The following is a 19,115-nucleotide window of genomic DNA, read 5'->3' on the forward strand; positions in this document are numbered from 1 at the left end:
CCGACATCCTGGCTTTAAACATTTGCAACAAGGACCTGCCAATGCGTTATCCAGCTTTTTAATAATTTAGTGAGCTGACATTGATTAATTATATATAAATAATATATTAACACCATATCAAAGTTTAGTGGGAACAAATATTGCTTAGCAAAAGCATGGAGAGAAGGCAATAAGACTGCATATTTGGGTAGTTGTGAGAAAACAGTCTGTTTAGTAATACCTAAAAAGATTTAAAATAAATACATACAACTGAAAAACAATCATCGTAATTTTGGTTTTTACACATATAAAATTTTGCCATGTATGTCTGCAATAGCACCATTTTAACTCCATTTTACGCTTATTTTTACTATAACGCGTAAAGTTTAACTCCTCTTGCACTATTTTAACTTATACACAAGGTGAAATTCAAAAAACTTAAATGTTTTGTTGTTTATTTTGATTTTACAAGGATTTGATCGATTTGTCATTTGATGGATTCAACACTGACACTGACAATGACATTAAGGTTTCAAGTTGACATAATATAATAATACATATATTTCTATAGTCTCTGCTGATAAAGCTTGGACTACATAAGTCGATGCCTTATCCGGTTTTGCACCGGTTCCGGTTTATGGAACCGGAACCGGATGTAATTGATTATAGATTTTTGTATTGTTTAAACGGAACATGCACAAAATACTCGATATTTTTTTATTACAGAATATATAACCGGAGCCGTCGCGTCGTGTATTTGAGACTTATTGCCGCAGATTTTTATGAAAAATAAATGCTGGGGGCAACAACATATTGGTATGAACCAGGTATGAACCACCAATCCAGTTGGTACAGTAGCTACGGGTAACTTTAGAAACCTGTCAATCACTGTGAGTCGATCACGTCGATAGTTCAATGGAATTAACGGTTTATCCTGCTGTAAATTATTTAGTAACTCATATGTAGTATTTAGGAACTCAAAAGCTACATTCATTTTCTTGACCGACCGTTATTAAATGCAAAGCTTGTTTTTTGCTTTTCAGTTAGGTACCAGTTACTATTTATTAGCAGTCGGGTTTTTTAGTTTTTTAATTAAGATAATAATTTTAGCTTCGTAGTGACACTCACGCCGTCAAGACTAATTTAATGACATTATAAATACTATCTGTCCCGGCTTACTCCTTTTTCAAGGGAGTCCGTCCGCGCGCGTGCGCGGACGGACTCCCTTGAAAAAGGACCCCGGATGGGTTCGAAACTAGTCGGGCTAACGTCGACTACACACGTGAGTAAGCCGGGACAGATAGTATTTATAATGGAAATCACTCACGGTAGTTTAAACGCTAAAATAATTTAATGACGTATCATTTATCAAAATCGGACAAGCGGACATAGGAACGGACATACATACACACATGCATACACACAGGTCAAACACATAACTCTCCCTTGGGCTTTGCCGCAGTCGGGTAAAAAGAAAAAACATTACATACCCATGCTCTCACTAGCACCATTTGACCTAATTGATACTGAATCATCTTCCGGAGATGATGGACGCATCGGCTCGTCAGGCGGTTCATCTTTTGGTATAGGAGGATGCGTCAGCGTTGGTGTTTCAATTGATGTTTCAGGCCTAAATCGTCGCACGGTTAATAAGGGGGATATTCGGGGAGGGGAGGCTTCAGGCGCATCTCTGGGATCACGTGACTCGCGATGGTCTCGCGGATCCCTTATTTCTCGCAAATCACGAGGTTCTCTATCTTTTACTTCTCGCGAATCTCTATGGTCTCTCGACTCTCGATGATCACGCGAGTCACGACTGTCTCTTGTTTCTCTAATTAAATCACGAGCTTCCCTCTCACGTTCTCTATCCCATTCTCTATGTTCTCTCAAGTCCCTCGTTTCGCGAGCTTCTCTATGACTGTCTCTGGGATCCTTACACTCTCGTTCTCGAATTTCTCTGCTGTCCTTTACTTCTCTTCGTTCTTCCTTTTCCCGAATATCCCGCTCGTCTAACCTTTCGTGCATTTCTGTGCATTCCCTCGCGTCTTGTTGCTGACATTCGTCCATCGGTTCTGGGACGTTTCTTGCATCAATGCCGGCAGCACTTAGTGTCGTCATTTCAGCTAATCCTTTGACCTTCAAAATAAATCATTTCATATAAATTTTGCTTAGGTAGCTATATAAATTATTAGGAATAACTATAAAAGGAGAAACTGTCTATAGTTCGCGACAGGTCGATATGGCAATCGGGGTATGAGGTCGACCTGTCGCGAACTATGGGTATAGCTTAAACTGCTTGGTATGGAAACTTGAGATTCTGCATGTAAATAAGTACCTAAGTCTGTGTACCTACCTATAACGCAAATCCCCAATAGAGGACTATCTGGAAACATGCTGGAAACTAAATTATATTCGGCGTTCGGTTAGTATATGATATTTTAATTGCGGCAGAGCAAACAGGTAATCATGTATCTGCGTTGGTGCGCTGCGTGGGTAATTCGAGAATTTAAGTGAAGTAATTTCAGAATTTCGTCAGATAAGTTATTATTTAGCTAAAGCTTATTTCAAACTACGGGATATACTTAAATTATAGTCCGGCCAATATTGGCGTTGTAACGCGTAAGCACACAATTTGACCGGCGCTTCTGGTGTTAGGTTTTCTTTTATTCAGATACAAGTTAGTCAATAATCCTTGACTGCAATCTCACCTGGTGGTAAGTGACGATGCAGTCTATGATGGAAGCGGGTTAACTTGGAAGGGGTATGGCAGTTTTTAATAAACTGGCCCTTTGGTTTCTACACGGCATCGTACCGGAACGCTAAATCGCTTGGCGGCACGGCTTTGCCGGTAGGGTGGTAACTAGCCACGGCCGAAGCCTCCCACCAGACCAGAAATACAGAAATTATAAAATTCCAAATCCCTGCCAGGAATCTAACCCGGGACCTCCCACTAATAAGACCACAGCGCTTACCACTGCGCCAGGGAGGTCGTCAAGAGTTTTCACTTGTATCATGATGTCATAGCCAGTTCGCGGCCCGCGTAGCAAGGTTCTATGGGCCGCATATAGTGCGCCTCTTACGCATTTCAGCGAAAAGTTACTTGTTTACCTTTTAAGTCAGTTAAGAAAAGTTAAGCATCTAGGTATATGGTTAAGTTTTTCTTTAGTCAGAAAACCCGCTGATATTTGGAAAAATAAATGGTCTATAGCATCTAGGGTAGAGTTTTTTTTTAAATCAGAAAACCCGCCGATATTTGCATTTCGGGGTCCTTTGAGTCTCGAAAATTTAATTATTTATTATTACTTTTAAAACCTTTTAATGCTTTCTAAGGTGAAGTTGAACTACGTTGTTTACCTGAAGGCTCTCAGCAGTTTTAAGGAGAGCAGGCAGTTGGCAATACTGGACGTTGACCTCGCCCTTGTACATGAAGTCGACGAGAGTTCGGAGCTCCTCCAAACCCACGTCCTTCAGGATGACGATGGGGTGTCGCGAGGGATGGTCCACGAATAGCGAACGGAAGTAGGATGAGCACGCAGATAGAACTACCTGAAAAGTAAATTAATGGTTTTAAGAAACTAAAAAAAACCGGCGGCCAAGTGCGAGTCAAGCTCGCACACGAAGGGTTGCGTACCATTGTTTTTTATTTATCTATTCAGATGCAGGTTAGCCCGTGACTGCAAGGTAACGGTAAGTGATGATGCAGTCTAAGATAAAAGCAGGCTAACTTTAGTCAATTTAGTCTTGGATCTTCCCAAGTAGGAATTCATTATAACTCTAGAAAGACTCCTCGACTAGCAAGCTTTTCATTTTTCTTTTAAAAGTCCTGAAATGTCCTGAAAAATTATGTCCGGAACGTAATTCTCGTAGATTTAGGTTTTTAAAATCCCGTGGGAATTCTTTGATTTTCCGGGATAAAAAGTAGCCTGTGCCACTCTCCAGGTCTTTAACTAGGTATAACCATGCAAAAAATCACGTCGATCCGTTGCTTCGTTGCGATGTAATTGAAGGACAAACCAATAAACCAACAAACAAACACACTTTCGCAATTATAATATGGGCAGTGATGGAGCTGACGATGATAATGAAAGTGGGAGGAAGGTGATTGCTTATGATACCCTTTGAGCTGTCGATGACGATTAAAGTGAGAGGAAGCGATTACTTATGATACCCCTCGAGCTTACGATGACGTTGAAAGAGGGAGGAAGGCAATTACTTATGATACCCCTCGAGCTGACGATGACGGTAAAAGTGGGAGGAAGGCAATTACTTATGATACCCTTCGAGCTGACGATGACGGTAAAAGTGGGAAGACGGCGATTACTTATGATACCCCGCGTACCCATCGAGCTGACAATGAAAATGAAAGTGGGAGGCAGGCGATTATTTTATGATAGCTACCCCCTCGAGCTAACAATGTCGATGAAATCAGGAGGAAGACGTAGGAATTTCTCAATAGAATATTCCTAAATTAAGATGCTAATTGTAATCATCAATCATCATGGAATGTTGCAATGTATTTTAGAGTCTATAAAACTGAAATAACATTTACTACTTCGAGGTATGTTAAAATATGACACTTGCGGATGCTCGTAAGTTACCACAGAAATATATCTAACTCATAACATTAACATGCATCTAAAAATACAAACATTCAATCGCATAATATGTCTACATTTTACCTACTCTCAATGAGAGTGTGAACTAGGTAGGTACATAATATCAATCCGCGATGTTTTTCAATGGTGTTATTGTTGTTTATGACATGTATACCTATCTACATAGTTACCATTACTGTAAAAAATGGTTACCTACTAAAAATAACTGTTTATCAAGATCTACGAATAGGTTATTTTTCCAAAGTACTAGTGCTTGCTTGCTTGTCGTAGATGCGTAGAAGTAATGACTGTTTAAAATCACGGCGGTCTACGCTTGTAGCAAGACATAGACTGGTGAGGCATAGTCTTCGAAAAATATTTTAAAGCCCGTTCTTCACTCGCAGCGTGATCATAGAATAAAGTACTGTACGCGGCCGAAACTAATGTACATCGGCCTTTAGAATTACATTTCGGCTTTGTAGAGCGTAGTCTTTGTCACTGATACCTAATTGACGTTTCGTCGGGCTCAACGACAGAGACATTGCTCTACAAATCTGCTATCTCCTTAAAAGGTCGAAGTACATTACTTTCGGTCGCGTACTGTAATTACGCGATCGCCGCTAATAACATAGTGTAGACGGTTTCGCGGCTTCATTCCATTTTAATCAATGATATTAGAAGAAAATAGGTAGATACGTTATACGCGGACCGCAAGTGGCACGTTAAAACTAAGCTAATTAGCAAACCTGAGCTCAGTCGCCCGCTGTCGTCGCGCTATCGATGACGTCGTTGATAGTAATGTGTATTTTGTTTTCGTCTCCCAAAACAACCGAAAATGCCGTCGTGTGTGATGAGATTCTGCACAAACTACACAAGCAAGGTTTCCAAAAGTCAAGGAATCACATTTCATTCGTAAGTAAAACTATTTCTTTTATATAATTCGTATTTTTCACTTATTTAACAATAACAAACTCGTGCACGTTCGTGTAAAATGCAACTCATTGCAATTTGTACCTTATGTCACATGCCATAAGTACGTATCAAGTTATCGTTGTACGTATTTTAAAGTTTCCGATCAAAGAATATAAAATAAACAGATAGGTCTCTTCTGAGTATTGACAATTCAAATAGTGTGCATATTTCCTGTTTTAGGGAAGGATAAATTAACTATGGTCTAACATCTTTTTACGGTCCACTGCTGGGTCTCTTCATACAATGAGGGAATTTTGGCTATGGGTATGTAGATTGTGTAATAGTAAATATTTTCAAAAATAAAAAATATTTTCATTTCACATTTTATTCCTTTACCTACCTTCCCGCGGCTTCGTCCGCGTAAAATTTAGTAATTTTATTTCGACTTCTTTTCCATGTATGGGAGCCCCCTTTATTTAATTTAATTTAATTTTTATTATTTTTATTATAGCGGCAATAGAAATACATTCTGTGAAAATTTCAACTGTCTACCTATTACGGCTTACGAGATACAGCCCGCTGACAGATGGACGTACAGACAGCGGAGGCTTAGTAATAGGGTCCCGTTGGCACCCCTTGGGCACGGAACCCTAAAAACGAGCGGAACCGCGGGAAAAAGCTAGTTCGTAATATATTAAATACCACAGTATAAGGTTTTTATTTTACTATACAACTACAGTGTAGGCATAAATCGGCATTAGCCGAAAAGACTTTACTGTTTTTTTTTTCTTTGGAGTTTCTAGTTTACCGTCTCGTCCCGTCTCTTTTACGCTCGCATTATTAGGCATATATCCGTCCTTCTTCCACTCTTCTGTGCAGGACGAGGTAGTGCAAAATATAACCGTCTCTTTTTCGTGCGCAACTGAAGCTGATGTTATTAGTTCACCGTCCTTTACTCTCTGTTGTGTGAGGTTAAAATACTATCTATGCGTTTATGTGTGTTGAGTCTTTCGGCGCTGACGCAGCGTGCCATTAATAAACATCGAATTTGATATAAGTAACCTATCTACCTCTTTTTCTTCTAATATCATTGATTTTAATGGATAAAGGGATTAGGGCGGCTGGATGAGGAATCCTGAGGCCGAATAGTGGTGGCGTTAGTAAGGTAATCCATGTTGGTTTTCTGTATTAATGATATATATTTTTATAATTGAACTAGCACTTGGCTGCAATCAGACCTGCTGGCAAGTGATGATGCAGCCTAAAGATTGCTAGAAAATGCCCATTCACTCTTGACACTAGGTACTCCTAGGTAGGTAGGTAGCTACCCTTGAGGTACCCGTAAAACTCGAGGGGAAAACTGATGCCAGAAGGACATCCCATATCCTAGCGGTTCGAATTAGAAACGAGGAGGCAAATCGCTTCGTACGCGTCAATGGGATTTCGACCACGTACGGGTGCAGACTGCAGACCTTGGCCAGAGTGAACCATAGTGAGGGAACCCTCGGTTTGATCCTGAATCGACGATATGTCAAATTTTAGGCTATGACGTAAAGCAAGACGCAACGTTGGAAGACCCCCACTAGGAGGACGGACGACATCTCAGACGCTGGATTCAGGCGGCCCAAGACCATGTTGTGTGGAAGTCCCTACAAGAGACCTAAGTCCACCAGTGGACGTCTATCGGTTGATGATGATGATGTTGATGATGGTGGTGACGTAAAATCAAAGAAAAACGGGGCTAATTCAGGGCTACCTGAGTCAATTGTACTAACATTTGACGCCTGCCAGTGACGTCGAAGCCTCGACGTTTAGTTAGAAGTTCCCTAGCTGATGTGAACTGTGCCTTGCGTTCATCATCACCATCATCATGATCAACCCATCGCCAGCTCACTACAGAGCACGGGTCTCCTCTCATAGTGAGAAGGGTTTTGGCCATAGTCTACCACGCTGGCCATGTGCGGATTGGTAGACTTCACACACCTTTGAGAACATTATGGAGAACTCTCAGGCATGCAGGTTTCCTCACGATGTTTTCCTTCACCGTTAAGCAAGTGATATTTAATTAAGTACATACCTAAAACGCACATAACTCCGAAAAGTTAGAGGTGCGTGCCCGGGATCGAACCCCCGACCTCCGATCAGAAGGCGGACGTCCTACCGACTAGGCTATCACAACTTGCGTTATAGATGTTGATTACCTTGTGAGCCCGGATGGAGGCACCTTCGGAACAGGCGAGCGTGACGTCCACCAAGCTCTCGTCGTGTAGCAGTTGGCTGAAAACGCCGAGCAGGTTGCTCTGATGATTGTTCCACCTCAGGCAATAGTGCTCACTTCCCATGTCTGAGCTAGCTCCCGCCGCTGTGGAACAAAACACTTCATCAGTACCCTTATTATAAATGCGAAAGCGTGTTTGTTGATTGGTTTGTTGGTTTGTCCTTCAATCACGTCGCAACGGAGCAATAGATTGACGTGATTTTTTGCATGGGTATAGATAAAGACCTGGAGAGTGACATAGGCTACTTTTTATTCCGGTAAATCAAGAGTTCCCGCGGGATTCTTAAAAAATCTAATTTCACGCGTACGAAGTCGCGGGCGTCATCTAGTTTCATACTTATCAGTACCCTTATTATAAATGCGAAAGTGTGTTTGTTTGTTGGTTTATTGGTTTGTTGGTTTGACCTTGAATCACGTCGCAACGGAGCAACGTATCGACGTGATTTTTTGCATGGGTATAGTTTAAGACCTGGAGAGTGACATAGGCTACTTTTTATCCCGGAAAATCAAAGAGTTTTTTTTGAAAACCGAAACTCACGCGGACGTAGTCGCGGGCATCAGCTAGTACCTATCTACATAAAAGTATTATATTATGTCGGCAATATCATTGTGGTTCTACATACTTAGGTAGAACCAAACTGTACCGTAGTAGCCGTCTACGCTAAGCTCTAGCCTGTATTTAGTCTACGCGGTATCAGCTCTAAACTATGTATTTTGCCTTATAAAAAGTCCCTCAGTAGGTATCAAAAACTATTAGAAATAAAGTAGTAGGTATCTACATACCTAACTAAATAATTAAAGCTCTCCCTAACAGCTAAATTAATTAAATCATACTTGTGATTTTGTAGAGAGGTATACCTTAAAGTTGCTCTAAACACTATTTAGCTACTATTTACACTATTAACACGTTTGGTATGCACCTATTATGGTACTTTAAAAAATCAGAAATTCACTATTTTTTTAATGACCTAAAGATAAAAGCTTTTTGTTATGCCTAGCTGCAAGTAAATATCTCGCAAAAGCTCGTTTTGCATGTTAAAAAGTCCGTTCAATAGATGGCGCTAGTTTAAGTCTAAATATTATGTCGCACAGCTCAAACTACTGGATGGATCGGGCTAGGCATGCAGATTGCAGATAGCTATTATGTCGCAGACATCCGCTAAGAAAGGATTTTTGAAAACTCAACCTTAAAGGGGGTAAAATAGGGGAGTTTAAAATTCGTGAATTCTACGCGAAGTCGCGGGCATAAGCTGGTTTATAATAAGTAGGTATCTAATTACCCACGGTGATATCTCGTTTTGTTAATCATTGTGTAAATTCCTAAAGACCCTGGCCTTGGCCATGGTTTGAATGTAGTAGCCTAATATTACCCAAAGGTTACCCGGTTTTTGTAGTGTTTTTATAGAAGCACGAAACAGTCCTTTTTGTTAATAAACAAATTCGTTGCACAAACATCTTTTACTTTTTATTACTTTGCTTATTTACCATTTACCTACTGGTTTTATGTACTTACTGATTAAGATGATGCCCGCGACTTCGTCCGCGTGGTTATAGGTTTTTTAAATCGCTGACTTTCCGGGATAAAAAGTAGCTTGTATTAATTTAGGGTAGGTACGTAACCTTTTTATACCTATAAGTATATCTACTTATCGTCATTGTAGCGTGAAATGAGCGTGAAGGAGTAACAAACATCCAAAGTCCAAACATGCAAGTTTCACAAAGGTTATCACTACTAAGTTTGTCCTACAATCACGTCGCAACGGAGCAACGGATTGACGTGATTTTTTGCATGGGGTAGAGTTAAAGACGGAGAGAGATATAGGTAGGCTATTTATCCCGGAAAATCAAAGATATGCCACGGGATTTTCAAACACCTTAATCCACGCGGACAAAGTCACGGGCATCAGCTAGTTAGGATAATAAATCTAGTTGAGCCTTTTCTTTTCCATGTACACTTCAATTATGTTATTGGACTAAGAGCTCATGGAGGTCAGACCTTCGTTAGTTTTATAAAAGCTGAAGGTTCCTATGCGCGTTGCGCATTGTCCCCAACACAGGGAGGAATATCGGCGACTATGAAGTTTGGATCGCGGTGGCTTTCAGCAGTTTCAGCTTTTATAAAATAACGAAGGTCTAGCTCTCACAGGCTCCAAGTCTGTATGTATGCATTATAATTTATAGTTAAAATTCTACTGTAGGTCTACCCCTAAAATTCTACTCACTTACCCCACTATTTCCTCAGCACGTGCTACTGAGCACTTGATTTTAGTACATCTAGTGACAGAATTGCGAATCTCGTTCATCGAGCTCACGAAACCTTGACTCAACCTTTATTCAGATAAATCTGTGAAATTATTCTTTTGTAAGCATCGCTTACGTCATATTATTTTTGCGTACTACGTAACTATAGGTACTAGTTTTAGCTATCTTCTTTATATATAAAATTCAAAGTCCTGACTGACTGACTGGCTTATATTTCAACGTACAGCCTAAACCACTGGTCCTAGAGACATGAAATTTGGAGGGTGTGTTCTTTGTAAAGAGCAGGTATCCATTAATAAAGGATTTTTTGAAATTCCACCCCTAAGTGGGTTAACCTATTTAACCCACTTAGGGGTGGAATTTCAAAAAATCCTTTGTATGAAATTTGTATAAAAGACCGTCATTTTTAAAGTATTTCCATGAAAATTGATATTTGGGTTTTCGGTCACAAATGAAGAAATACGTGTTTCAGGATTCTTGGAAATTCAACCCTCCATGTCGATTTTCTAAATTATACCCCAGCGAAGCCGGGGCCGGGGTCAGCTATAGTTAAGAAATAATGTACTTGATCACTGCTATTTATTAGGAAACACTTAAATATACCTAGGTTGTATTTTTTGCCGATTTTCCGACACAGTACGGTCTACCTATTCAACTTGAGGCTTAGGTGTTGAACGAGACTAAGCTATAAGTAAGTATTTATTAATTTGTTTTTTTATCTCGTAAGCCTAAGCCGAAGGTCGAGCGTTTGGTAAAGCCTAGAGACAAGCAGCAGAGCAAATTTAGGATATTATTTGAAAAAAGGTTAGGCAAGTCTGCTCTACGCCTGCAGTGACTGAACACAAGAAAATAATAATATACGTCGTCGAGCATTAATGCTCTTTGTGCACTGCATCCGATCCGAAGCCGTGAATTTTCGATCCGAATCAGCCGTAGTACCTGCCTACCTAATATTTGTATGAAGGGTTGCGTATAGATGCGAATTTTGTTTTTCGAAGCTGAGAATATCTCCAATTTGGATCATTGTTCACGGCCGCAATACCTAGTCGTATTATTGTATTGCGCACTGCGTCCGACTGATCTGAGCCGCCATGCGTCATCTCATGACTTATGACAGTCTCAAGAATACGCAAGCAACATCCATCGAAACTGACGCAATGTTAAATCGACATCCAAATTCGATCCGAGTTTTGTAGTAAATCTCGGATTCGGATCGGATGCAGGCGTAAAGAGCCTTATAGCACTCATTGTATCCCTTTTTAGTTTATAGGTACTTAGGTAGGTAGGTACATATCTATGTGTCTAGTTAGGATCGTGTGGGTAATCGAATAAAAATTAGCATTATCCGCAATAGGAACATAACTCGATCATACTATAAATTACAGAGCACTTCGCCAATAGAGCAGTAGGTACCTATCGCTACATAGCGCGTGTACCCCTTATCAGCGCAGGCCTATTTCCTGCACGAGTTACTGATTAATAACGGACTGGTATTAGGTTTGCATGCGAATTGCGAACAGTTTCAACCGACGAAAAGCCTTTACACACCGTCCATCGCTTACGCGAGGAGACTTATAAGGGCTTTTACACATGGCGACTTTATCACGCGCAGCGCTGAGATGTCAACGCGGCATTTTTAAAGAAAGCTCGTCGACACCTATGGTTGTCAATTATAACATATTATCTAAATATATATAAAAGGAAAAAAAAGCTGACTGACTGACTGATTGATCAATCAACGCAGAGCTTAAACTACTGAATGGATTGGGCTGTGGCATGCAGATATATGTGGCATCAGTTCGCGCACGCGTCGCGGTTAAGACTGCGCGCCGCGCGCTGAGGTGGGGGAGACAGCTGCAGATCGCTTGAAAAAGGACCCCGGACGGGTTCGAAACTAGTCGGGCTAACGTCGACTAAACACGTGAGTATAGCCGGGTGAGAGATATTATATACTAGATGATGCCCGCGACTTCATCCGCGTGGATTTAGGTTTTTTAAAATTCCCGTGGGACTCTTTAATTTTCCGGGATAAAAGTAAGTAAAAGTAGCGTATGCCCTTCCCCAGGATGTACGCTAACACTGTACAAATTTTCATCAAAGTGTTACACTGTTGGGCCGTGAAAAGCTAGCAGACAGACAGACAGACAGACACACTTTCGCATTTATAATATTAGTTTGGATAATGGAAAATCTCTCACGATAGTTTAAACGCTAAAATGAATGATGATGTATTAAAAAAACGCTCCAGATCACATACATAACAAACAGTTAATATGCAGACAAACGTATGCGCGAACTTCCTTTTGCATGTCCTCGAATACCGTTTCGCACCTCCATGCGGGAAGATAAATATAGTCGAGAATATAAATGTGTGCGCGTACGCGTGCGGGCACGACGCAGTCAAGATCAAGGGCGCGCGATTGCGCAAGAGTTGGCCGTCGCACCGCGCTGCAACGTGTGATGTCATCGCGTCTGCTCAGTGTTCACCCCCCGCGCAGTCGCCTCATACACCTCTCATCACGCTCGTTTCAGAAAGGCCGCGGGACGCAGAGCGATCTATTTTTAAATGTACCAACTACCTAGACTAAAGACTACCATCGGTACCCTTATTATAAATGCGAAAGTGTGTTTGTTTGTTGGTTTGTCGTCCAATCACGTCGCAACGGATTGACGTGATTTTTAGGGTTCCGTACCTCAAAAGGACAAACGGAACCCTTATAGGATCACTTTGCTGTCTGTCTGTCTGTCAAGAAATCTACGGGGTACTTCCCGTTAACCTAAAATCATGAAATTTGGCAGGAAGGTAGGTCTTATTAGCAGGCATGAGGGGAAAAATCTAAAAACCGTGAATTTGTGGTTACATCACAAGAAAAAAATTAAAATGTGTTCATGAACAAATATTGCTATTTTCAACTTTTAAAGTAAGATTACTATACCAATAGTTGATAGAATGACCACCGCGTTTCCTGTTAGGTATCTGAAATGACCTTGTGGTGGGAATTTACCTTTGTGTTTTTATCTCTATTATGCGTAGAACTAGATACCTACTCAATCAAATCAAACAGATATCTAGATTTATATTTTTAGAATGATAACGACGTTATTTTTAAAAGTAGCTAGGTAAGTAAGTTTTTCTTGGACATCTATATATACAAAAGAAAAAGCTGACCGACTAACTGACTGATCCATCAACGCACAGCTCAAACTACTGGACGGATCAGGCTGAAATTTGGCATGTAGATAGATAGCTATTCGCTTAGAAAGGATTTTTAAAAATTCAACCCCGGGGGTAAAATACTGATTTGAAATTTGTGTAGTCCACGTGGACGAAGTCGCGGGAATATGCTAGTATTATTATAATAAACTAGCTTATGCTCGCGACTTCGTCCGCGTGGACTACACAAATTTCAAACCCCTATTTCACCCCCTTGGGGATTGAATTTTTAAAAATCCTTTCGTAGCCGATGCCTAGCCAAATTTCAGCCCGATCGGTCCAGTAGTTTGAGCTGTAGAGTGACATAGACTACTTTTTATCCCGGAAAATGAAGGAGAAATTCAAAACGAGATTTTAAAATCCTAAATCCACGCAGACGAAGTCAGGGGCATCAGCTAGTCTGTAAATTTTTATTTTACTAACTGGACTGCCTCTTGTTGAGGTTTCCGTAGAAATTAGTAACAGATTTTTCGCCTACTTCCAAATTCCAATTGTCAGATTGAGACTTACAGAAACACGGTCACACGGTGTGATTTGTATGACTTTAGATGATTATGATTTATGGTAGGTACCTAGCAGGTGTCAGAGACATTCAATGGTAGGTACTACCTACCATTGAATGTCTCTAATGACATTCGAAGTTCGAACCTTAATGGCATTATATTATTATGGACAGTCGAATTTGGAGTTTGTATTGAGGCGGGAGCAGCGAGGTAGAGTGAGGCGACTCGAGAGTCTAGGGTTGAAGAGAGTGGTAAAGGGAGAAGGAGCTATTTTTTAACTGACATCGCAAGAAGAAGAGTCTCCATTTGACGCCAGGGCTCAGATATGATCATGGTCAAGAGCAAAACCTGTCATCGATAAATAAAGATGTAGTTACCTATGTGAATATGCCTAGTTATTGGACGTGATAGGGTTGGCAGATGTTCACATAATTAAGATCATATTATTTTTAAAAAATCAAATCGGTTCATAAATCTCGGAGAAATCGGGTAGGTAATATAATTGATGACATAATAAGTGTACTTACCTACTCATACATTTTTTAATTATTCGATTTTTCGGTCAGAATAACTATAATAATTTGTCGTAGAAAACCTTCAGTGGATCAGTACCCTTATTATAAATGCGAAAGTGTGTTTGTTTGTTTGTTTGTCCTTCAATCACGTCGCAACGGTGCAACGAATTGACGTGATTTTTCGCATGGGTATAAATAAAGACCTGGAGAGTGACATAGGCTACTTTTTATCCTGGAAAATCAAAGAGTTCCCACGGGATTTTTGAATGATAATTCCACGCGGACGAAGTCGCGGGCATCAGCTAGTTAAAAATAAATTTCAAATGAGCTTGTTGTGTTAGACACTGAGTTCAGCGAATCAGTAGGCTGGTAACCCTAGCTAGACGTGTAACCGTGCGACCTTCAAGTGTACAATAGATCTCGCTAGCGTGCATAACGTTAGCGTGTTAAGGATGAGGACGTATGGACACAAAATGCATATGTACAGTGCTACATTGCTACAGACATACGCTTATGTCATTTATGTTTAACCTTGAATTCTCAATAGGTAAGCTTATCGCAGTTCGCACATTTGAGTGACGAGTCGCAAGCAATACCTATTTACATTCATTTGTTTAGGATTCAGTAGTAAAAGTTGAAACCCTTATAGTTCGTCCAGTAAATCACTAAATCTATCCGTCTATCAGTCACAGCAGTTTTAAAAAACCGGCCAAGTGCGAGTCAGACTCGGGTTCCGTAGTGCAGTCGTATTATTTCGACATTTTGCACGATAAATTAAAAACTATGATTCATAACAATAAATAAAAATCTGTTTTAGAATCCACGGGTGATACCCCACTTGATATAATTATCTTACTTTGATAATTGAAAATACTAATTATTAGTTCATAACCACAATTTTTTTTTGTTGTGTGATGTAACCACAAATTCACAGTTTTCAGATTTTTCCTCTAATGTCTGCTATAAGAACTACCTACCTGCCAAATTTCATGATTCTAGGTCAACGGGAAGTACCTGTAGGTTTCTTGACAGACCAGCAGACAGATAACAAAGTGATCCTATAAGGGTTCCGGTTTTCCTTTTGAGGTATGGAACCCTAAAAATTAACTAGATGGAAGACTGAAAAACTTACTTAAAGAAATCTGTTGTTTGGATGATGATCGCCAAACTTCGTTTCGAGGAAGGCACGTGATGGTGTTGATGAACATCTTTCTCCATTACGGGTTATCTATAAAAATTCTATATCGGGTAGTCAATAGAACCAGAGTAACTGACACAGCACAACGGGTTGCGAAACTGAAGTGGGAATGGGCTAGGAACATGATTTATCGGAGGACCGATAGACGTTGGGGTTTATATTATTATGTTACTGAAATGGCGATCGCCACAGTCACAATGAGTTTGACGACCTCCCTGACGCAGTGGTTGGCGCTGTGGTATTATAAGTGGAAGGTCCGGGTTCGATTCCCGGCAGTGGCAATTTGGGAATGTATAATTTTTAAATTGTCTCTGGTCTGGTCTGGTGAGAGGCTTCGGCTGTGGCTGTGGTACCACCCTTCCAGCAAAAAGGATATAAAAAAACTCTCAAGTTATACTTTCCAATAGCCCGCTTCCATCTTTGACTGTATCAGCACTTACCACCAGATGAGATAGCAGTCTAGGGCTTGTAACGGAATAAAAATAAGAGTCACAGGGTGCAAACGCAAGATCGTAGAAGAATTCCTACAGACAGAAGAAAGAAAGAAGTCTTTGAAAGTTGTGCCACACATCACCAGAACCTACCTAAAGGGTTATACTTATGTACCTATAACTATGTCATGTGTGGCACAACCCGATAAAAAGGTCCCAACTCAGCATGATATAGATACACCCTGCACAAACGCAAAAGCATACAGTGCTGATTTTCAGCTGAAACCCCGATTCGACATATCACACCCACACACACAAACACACACAGGAGATCTATGTTCAGCGGTAGACATCCATCAGTTGCGACGTTGCGGCTTAGCGTAAGATACAAACGTATCTGAAAATGTATGTAACACACTGGGTAGGTACTTACATGTACATAAATAGGTAAGTATAGTGCACTATACAATTGACATCTGACGATGGTACACAATGATTCCGAAGTTAATTACACAGGCAACTGTATGAAATTAGCCTTAGTATACACGCGCAATGTTGCGCACACTGCGTGGGGATCAAGGTCGTTGGAAATAACGCACAGAACTCGACAGTACTAGTAGTTTAGACTAAGAGCTAAGGAGAACAAATCCTAAACTAAATAAAATTGGTGTTATAAAAAAATGTCATTTTCAAACTTCGTTGAGTAAAATAGATGGGTTTTAAAATAGTTTTTTTTTTCAATTTCAAAACTGAAAAAAAAACGGATGGGGAAATGTAAACTAATAAAGCATATCTACTCAGTTGTACAAAAGGTAGGTGTCGAAACTTATCCTTTCAGTTAAATATATTCCTCTTTATTCCCTATGCCGTGGGAATTTTGAAATCCCCGACCTCTTTCCTTATCTGCACTATAAAGGAAATCTCTGGGCGCAATTCCAGCTTTTTAGGTCCAATGGTTTGGTCTGGCTCTGGGCGTGAAACTAGCTTATTCCCGCAACTTCGTCCGCGTAGACTACACAAATTTAAATCCAACAGGGATTTAAAATTTGTGTAGTTATCAACTTCGGGGTGAATTTACAAAAATTCTTTCTTAGCGGATGTCTACGTCATAATAGCTATCTGCATTCTGCATGGCAAATTTCAGCTCGATTCGTCCAGTAGTTTGAACTGTGCGTTGATAGATCAGTCAGTCAGTCAGCTTTGTGTTTTATATGATAAAAGATAGGTTTAGTTTAGTTTAGTTTAATATTCTTTATTGTACACCAAAAAGAAAAGACACAAAAAGAAACATGTAAAAGAAGAACATAGGTACCATTGTACACTCTTATATTGTCAGTTGTCGAATGTAATTAATTACTTGTTAACTTAAAATTAAAGCTAAAGGAGGGATCAATTCATATGTATTGATTGCCTTAAACTTAGGGTCGCCAGCTCATCGCTCTAATCTAAACTAGCCTACCGATCTGCGGTGCTACGTACCTAACTCGTCGGCTGGACATCCGGTCGCGCCTAGGTCTCGAATATGATAATGCATTGCCGAAACTGGACTGTATAGCCGCAAGGTTACGTCGCGTCTGCTACATATAAATTGCATTTTTTATGTGAAATACGGAGGGGGGGGGGGGGTTATGGAATAATAATAATTTAAATGTTAGCCATGTTAAATGACTAATATTCCACTTTCCTCTCCAACTCAGCGTCAAGCTTGTGCTAGGAGTAGGTACGACAATAAGTAGTGCAACGGGGCGGGGTTTGAACCGTCAACCTTTTGGTATTCAGTCCACTCCTTTACCCGTTGAGCTAATGAGACTCAACGGTTGAAGGAGTTTGGTAATGTAGGTAGTGCCTACTGCCTACTCAAAAGAGTTCAACATACCTACATACTTTTTTTTTAGTTTACCGAGTTTTAGGGGTAAGTGTAGAGGCATGCGACATCTTCTATCATATCGACAATGACATTTTGGCTGACTGGCTGAGCTATTAAGAAAATTTGATCAGCATCACCAATGTCGAGCATCAAGTTCCAGTTACGTTTCCACCTATTCCACCTAAAGGAGTCTATAGACCTCGTCTGGACGAGACGACAAGACGACGATGACAGTTGGTTTTAATCATATAGAACCAACTATCATAGCTACAAAGAACAAAATTTACAGAAACAAACAGAAAATTATATTCCTACACCACGCTGCCACACAAGGAGTTGGTTTTCGCGATAGGAATGACTATAATATATTGCATAATGTCATGTACAGTGTATAGGTACCTCGGTACACAAACAAATCGTAAGTTCAGTAAGAATGTGTAAATAGGCCCTTAGCGTTCTATAATAGTGAGATACGATCGAAGTAAGTCAGAAATTATTAAAATACATAAATGGGTGCACTTAGATGTACCGACTTTTATTTCGAAACTAGGTGATGCCCGCAACTACATCCACGTGGATTTGGGTTTTTAAAATCCCGTGGTACTATAAGATAATACATTGCTACCTGCCAAATTTCATGATTGTCAACGGGAAGTACCTTATAGGGTTTGATTCCATTGACGATTATTTACACGACAGACAGACAACAAAGTGATCTTATAAGGGTTCTTTTTTTTCCTTTTGAGGTACAGAACCTTAAATAAATCTTATATTCGAACCTTACAGAATTCTCTACGATTCCAACGCACTCAGTGCGCGGGAGGATACACAGCACCTACGCATACATTTTTGCACGATACACATTCTATCATCGACCGACATCGTCGCAATAAATCCAGTATTATTGTACGGAAAACCGTGTCACGGTATGGGCGTGACAACTCGAAATGGTTCGATTTATGCCGACTATAAAATCGATTACTCGTGCAATTTAAATTTAGGTACATGTAGGTATCTTTTTCTTTTCGTTTTTAGGATTCCGTACATCAAAGGAAAAACCGGCCAAGGGCAAGCCAGACTCGCGCACCGAGGAGGGTTCCGTCCTACAGTCGTATTTTTTCGAGGTTTTGCACGATATATCAAAAACTATTATGCATGAGATAAAAATCTGTTTTAGAATTTTTCATACGATACCCCACTTGGTATATTAATCTTACTTTGATAGTTGAAAATACTAATTTTTGTTCATGAACACATTTTTTTTGTGATGTAACAACCACTAATTCACGGTTTTCCAATTTATTCCTTTATTCGTGCTATAAGACCTTATTCCTTTATTCGTGCTTTAGGACCTACCTACA

General features: G+C 40.1%; 1 protein-coding gene across 3 annotated transcripts in view; it reads right to left on the reverse strand.

Annotated features, from left to right (window-relative positions):
* Positions 1–19,115, reverse strand: part of mamo (maternal gene required for meiosis) — a 68,055-nt gene that overhangs the window by 25,022 nt on the left and 23,918 nt on the right. For all 3 annotated transcript variants that reach the window (XM_034974022.2, XM_034974023.2, XM_034974024.2), the window contains exons 2-4: positions 7,688–7,848; positions 3,334–3,525; positions 1,470–2,115 (exon numbers count right to left, since the gene is read on the reverse strand). In XM_034974022.2, the coding sequence (XP_034829913.1) occupies positions 1,470–2,115; positions 3,334–3,525; positions 7,688–7,828 (979 nt within the window). In that variant the 5' untranslated portion in view covers positions 7,829–7,848. The remainder of the gene's footprint in view (positions 1–1,469; positions 2,116–3,333; positions 3,526–7,687; positions 7,849–19,115) is intronic.

Source organism: Maniola hyperantus, chromosome 12 (assembly GCF_902806685.2).
Source record: "Maniola hyperantus chromosome 12, iAphHyp1.2, whole genome shotgun sequence".
Taxonomy (NCBI): Eukaryota; Metazoa; Arthropoda; class Insecta; order Lepidoptera; family Nymphalidae; genus Maniola; species Maniola hyperantus.